Source organism: Grammomys surdaster, unplaced genomic scaffold (assembly GCF_004785775.1).
Source record: "Grammomys surdaster isolate TR1022 unplaced genomic scaffold, NIH_TR_1.0 126531, whole genome shotgun sequence".
Classification (NCBI taxonomy): domain Eukaryota; kingdom Metazoa; phylum Chordata; class Mammalia; order Rodentia; family Muridae; genus Grammomys; species Grammomys surdaster.
In genome coordinates, this window is record NW_021621323.1 from 14,835,334 (window position 1) to 14,841,479 (window position 6,146).

At 35.6% G+C, this 6,146-nt stretch overlaps 1 protein-coding gene across 1 annotated transcript in view; it reads right to left on the bottom strand.

The window, feature by feature from the left end:
- Nucleotides 1-673: 673 nt before the first annotated feature.
- The window catches only part of Ndst4 (N-deacetylase and N-sulfotransferase 4), a 319,626-nt gene continuing 314,153 nt past the window's right edge, over nucleotides 674-6,146 (bottom strand). Inside the window, exons 13-14 of the mRNA XM_028760460.1 lie at nucleotides 3,359-3,461; nucleotides 674-1,011 (exon numbers count right to left, since the gene is read on the bottom strand). Of these exons, the coding sequence (XP_028616293.1) occupies nucleotides 892-1,011; nucleotides 3,359-3,461 (223 nt within the window). The 3' untranslated portion in view covers nucleotides 674-891. The remainder of the gene's footprint in view (nucleotides 1,012-3,358; nucleotides 3,462-6,146) is intronic.

Here is a 6,146-nt window from a genome sequence, read left to right on the forward strand (position 1 = left end):
TAGGTAAGTTTGCAGTATAATGTAGTTTTAAAAATGTTTTTAAACATAGACAGTAGAACTTTATCATAGTAGATGCAGTGGCATATATAAAACATCATGCTTTAAAGAGATGGACATATTTCTTATAGATAAGTCCCAATGCCTATTTAGACCTGCAAATACATCTAGGTGTTTACATTTATACTCAATAAAGTTTTCTTTTCTTCCCACTTAGAATGGTGAGCAAACTATGTATAAATGCTCGATCACTGCCAAGGTAGGAAAACCTAGACTGATAATGTAACAAGACCATGGGACCACTAAAGATGGCCCTCACTTTCTAGGGTACTACAGTTCAGAATCACATCCTCCTGTTTTACTGGGACTCTCCAGAGACCATGTTGGAGTTTTCTGAGGATGGCATGCCCTTGTGATGACATGGGATGCTCATTGAAAATGGAGCCCCCCTTACAAGGGGAAGCAAGACCAACAGATAAATGATGCTTAGAAGCACTAGCCCTTCAGACACTGGGTTACACCTGAATTCATCTTTAGACTCTTTAGTCCTTAATTTTCCTCAAAGTTTAAATTGGCAATTTGCATACAATCAGAGCATTAGTTAAGTCGTGACCTGACATCTGGATAAGAGAGGAGGTGAGCTATATGGTGATCCCCAGACTAGACACTGGATATTGCCACAAACCCCATATTTTATTTTCCAAAAGCCTTAAGTAAAGAATAACGCTAATAATTGCCAATGCGTGCATATATGTTTTCATTTGATGGAAAGCATCGATAGGAACTTATTCACAGTCCTCTCCTGACAATCACAAGTGTATGAAAAGGATAAAGTTGTGTCGTTTGCTTTTTTCTACTTTACGATGTCTCTGTGCCATGTTCTCCTCCAGCGTGCTATCTCACTTTCTGCAGTTCCTGTCTCAGCCAAGAGGGCAGAGGCTGCCCCAGCCTGTGCAACAGCTTCGAGAGCTCCACATTGTGGTCGCGATAGTAACTGGAGAGGAAAGTTCTGGACTGGGAAACCAAAAGCAAGACTTAAAAGACACTCAGGACATCAAGTGTCTGTACTTCAGAAATAGTCTATCACAATATGTATCTACAAAATAGTTTACCATTTTTTCTTAATCATTTTACATTTTGACACATTCTGTATGAAATCACAGATGTAAAATACAAAAAGGAACAAAAGCATCCTGGGAGAGTTAACTAAAATTATGGCATTTACACATTTTGAGATTTACAAAGAGAAAATTACAGTATAATACCAGAGGATGAGGAAGTGTTCATACACAACTAGATATACAGGGGAGAATGAGATAAAATATATACAAATTTCCTTTAAAAATTGCTCCTTACATTAAAATTTTTAAGACCATAACTGTCGGTAAAGAGTACAATTAATTATTATAATTATAACTGACCATAGTACATATTTTAAAATTCTATTCAGGAATTTTCTTTTCATAAAACAGTACATATAATATGTATGAAAAATAGGCTTACTTAAAATATTTTTAGATGCTTCATCAATCTAAAGAGTTTGGTCCTTTTTTTAGATAATCATGAAATATTTTACGTTTTAACATTTTTCTTAGCTTTTTCAAGGTTTATTGTTATTTGTATACATGTATGTGTGTCTCTGTTTATTCAAGTACTCAGGTACCTGCAGAGGCTAGAAGAGGATATGGAATATGATTGAATTACAGTAAGTGCTCATAACCAATGAGCTATCATTCCAGAATCCAGATAAATGTGTGAATATATGTATGTAAAAATCTATATGTGTGTATATATATACATACAAACAAATATATACATATACATAAAATATTTATGCATATATACATATGTGCATATATGTATATATATGTATATATATGTATATTTATATACATATTTCTGAAACACTGAAAATTGTTAACCTGTTTTTTTCTGCCATATTCTTCATACAACAATCCAATAAACAATTGTTTTGTTTTAACTGTCTACCGTAAAATTCATCACTATTTCATGTATAAATATTTGTACTGATCAAACATATTTTCCATTGCACAGAAACTCTACCATCTCTCTTAAGCTCTTCTCTACATTTTTAGCACAAATGAATTTCTTTCTTCAAAAAACTCCCCTAGCAACTTTTGTGTATACTGTGGAAATGGATTTAGGACAATTACATTTCATCTTGGACCATTCGCCAGGCATTTCATTATGTTTCTTCCCTTAAAGCAGATGGTAAGCACTTCAAATAGGGAATAAGATGTTTACAGTAGTGGGAATGTTACATTGATGTTTTGGGCAGATTAAAGTGATTTCTGAAACCCTTTAGAAATTACTGAGTTCAGAAGTATTTCAAGGACTTTCTGGCACTTATATCACCATGGCAACACATGAAGAATGCATCCTGCCCTTGCCCTCCTTGCCTTAAGAGAAATGCTCATACTATCTGGCCAGTTTCCCAGTGTAATTTCTTATACAAGGCATCTTTCCACATATTATAATTTCTACTAATTTTTGTACTTTATTATTATTTTATGCCTCTTATTATAACTCAGTGACCCTAACTTTGTTCTTCACTGTAAAATGAATTCATAGGTATTTTATCCTTGTGTCTTCTGTATTGGTTAGCTCAGTTCCAGTCATGTTATTGATACTGAACATATGTGTGCTGATTAGTTTTTGTCCACTTGACATAAACTAGAGACATCTGAGGAGAGGGAACCTCAACTGAGGAATTGACTCCATCAGTTAGTTTGCGGGCATGTCTGTGGGGACATTTTTTTCGAACTCTTAATGCAGGAGGGCTCTGTCCACTGTGGGAAGTGCCAACCCTAGGCCTGTTGGCCAGGGCTGTTTAAGAGTGGTAGCTGAGCAAGCTATGGGAAGCAAGCCGATAAACACCATTCCTCCATGGTTTCTGCTTCAACTCCTGCCTCTAAGATCTTACCTTAGTTTCCTTCAGTGTTGAATTGTGACCAAGAAACCATAAGCTAAAGTTAACCCTTTCCTCTCCAAAGTTGCTTTTTTAGAAATGCTGCTTATCACAGCAACAGAAAGCAAACTAGAGCAGTATGCACTTAATATGTATTAGTAATACTTTATTCTTTACACCAATATTTACTAAAAAGGTACTTGAAGTGCTTTCCAATGTGTAAAGGAGAAACTTTTCCATATATATTTATGTCTGAATAAAATTTCAACAAAAATTCAAGTGATGCATTATATCACTGCTCTCTTCTTTCTAATATCTAAGTATATAAAGCTATTGATTGCAAAAAAAAGTATCAGAAGAAAGAATCAGATTTCTTCCCAATTTTCAAATGGCAACTTCCTGCATGAGTAATTCAAGGCGAGTAAACAATACCTCTGGATCCATGGGTGGGTATTTTCGGCCTTTGCTTTTCCCAAGGCATTTTGTTTTTCCTCCTTCTAGTAGTTGACACCAAAAGCCTTTCTGGGGATCAAACCTAAAATACATAAAACATGTAAAAATTGCAATATATATTCAGTAAAGAGCCTTGCCAGTCAGTATCCCTGTTTCTTTAACTTAACTCATTTCTACAGATGTTCAACTGATTTTAGAAATAATAATAGATATTAAAATGCTATGTTTTATTATATATTTTCAAATAGTTCTACTTTACAAGAAAGACACATACACTTTTAGTACAATTTTATGCTGGAACTTTGTGTTGCATATTTTAGTTATGAATCTACCAAAAAAACCCTGAATGACTAAACATTAAAACTAGAGCCTGCATATAAAGGGCCTTTGGATATTTTGTTTACCTATGACTGTGATTTCCATGTCAAAATATACTGAAAGATTTCTAAGAAATCATTTAGTGGGTTACCTTGAAGGAACTGAATTTTGTAGATATACTTGTAAGGGAGAGGGGCCCCTCAGAGTCAGAGCAAGACATACCCAGACACCATATTTTCACAAAACAGGAGACATTTTACCCCAGAGCAGGTAGTAGGGGTGAGAGGGGTGAGCCTCTGGATCAGGCAGAGGCAGACAGCTGAAACATCAGTAGCAGGTGATTTTTACAGGAAAGGGGTTTTTAAGGATTCAGCGGGGTAGTCTGTGCTTCAATGAGTTGGTAAGTCCAGATTGGACATGTTAGCTAAATAACGGTTTTTGATTGTTCAGCTTTGGTGTTTGGTCTCAGGAGTGAGTCAGTGGCCAAACAAGAGAATGGACCTTGGGGATTAGCTTTAGGAAAGGAATCTAATGGTTTTTAGCAAGGGAGTGGGAAATGGGAAAAGGGCAAATCTGTCTGCATCATATTTGTCCTGCTCAGGCTTGCTAGAGGGCACTTTAATACTATTCTGAGTACAAGTGTAATCAAGCTTTCTAATTTGGAAAAAGGCTGTATTTTACTTTATAGTTAAATTTTACTTACAATTTTCAAAAAATAAATAAAAATGTAACAGAATGGTTTCAATCTATTTTATAGTACTTCATTTAATCCTTCAAATAAATTTGGAGGGTTTTTTTTTACAATTAAAAAATTAAAACATTCAAGAACATGACATTGTGCTTAGAAAGAATAAACTCCTCCTAATTAAACATGGTTTTATTTAACAGTTACCTATGTCTTCCAAATGTTTTCAAAGTCTAAAGCTATAACTCACTATAGTGTTTTCAGACATGAAACATAGGCACTACAGTTAGAGAGGAAAATGCCACTTTCTCCTTGCCTGTTGTGGAAGACAGACAGTCCTGTTGGATGGTTCTCATAGCTGTTCTTCTGTACTTAAAATTTTTTTTCAGCTTCTGTCACATACTATACAGCCCAAAACTATTTCACCTTCAGACTGGGGAGAAATGCTCAACTATATGTAGACTCAATATCTTGCAGTAACAGTATTGAGAAAATTCTCAATGTACTTATTTTAAAGAAAATCAAGTATAATTTTTCAGGGTAGAACACTGCACTAATAGCCACCAGCTTTAAAAAAGCCCAGTCATTAGAAATAATCATTAAAAGAGATTGTCAAGTTTATGAAGGAATGCATTGAGTCTCTAAAACTCATCCTATGCTAGGCAGAACATGTGTGTCATACGTTGATGTGTTTCTGATTCAACCTCTTTGCACTTGTAAAATTCAAACATTAAACCACCATTTCCTGGAGGACACAACACTGTGGTCATTAAAGTCATTTCCTAAAATGACATCAAAATAGAATAGAATAGAATAGAATAGAATAGAATAGAATAGAATAGAACAGAATAGAATAGAATACAATAGAATCTGGATTTTCCATATTGACCTTTAACACAGTAGATGCCACAGCTTCATGGACTTCATAATCCTCAGCACTTTCTCATGGAAACTCTTTATACGGCAGAGTGGGAAATACAAAATTACTGCCATATGTAGATGGAGATTCATACTGTGATTGACATGGTAGTGAGACAGCCAGCTTTTTCTGAGGGTAAATTGCTGAGAGTCCACCTCTCAGAGCATGATCACTGAGTGTGGTTGGTCAATGGTACCATCAAGGCTCAGAGGATGCAATGGGTTTCCATTTTGCATTATTTTTTTCATTTGCATTGATTGAAACAAGACCATTCCAACAAATAGAAGCGCAAAATATACAATTCTGATGTTGCTGGTTTAATTTTTTTCAGGCACTTTTCTTCTTACATGGGCAAATTAACTTAATTAAAATCAGGCAAAATGAGCAAGGTCATATTCAGAAATGTGTCCCTGGTTTTTTCAGCAAAGAGATAGCCTTCTGTTAATGCAAAGTTCTTTCTGATTCTTTATCAGTGGGTCAGTTGAACACTAAGACTTTGGCAAACCCAGAGAAGAAACCAGTGCCACCAACATGTCTGAAGCCTCTCCAGTGTGCTGCTCAGCTTCTGCATGTGAATAACACATCAACTAAGATAGTGGTGTGCCCACTATTAACTCAGCCATCCGTCCAGCCGGGTACCATTTGGGGTTTAAACTTCCAAATGCCCAGTTTACATTCTCCTTGTCATATATTTGCACTTGCAATGTTGATCCAGCCAAAGTGCAGAAGATGGATGTGTTAATTCTAATTCCAACAGGGAACAGAAAACTGAACACAAACTACAAGCAGAGGCATAATCACACACACACACACACACACACACACACACACACACACACACACAC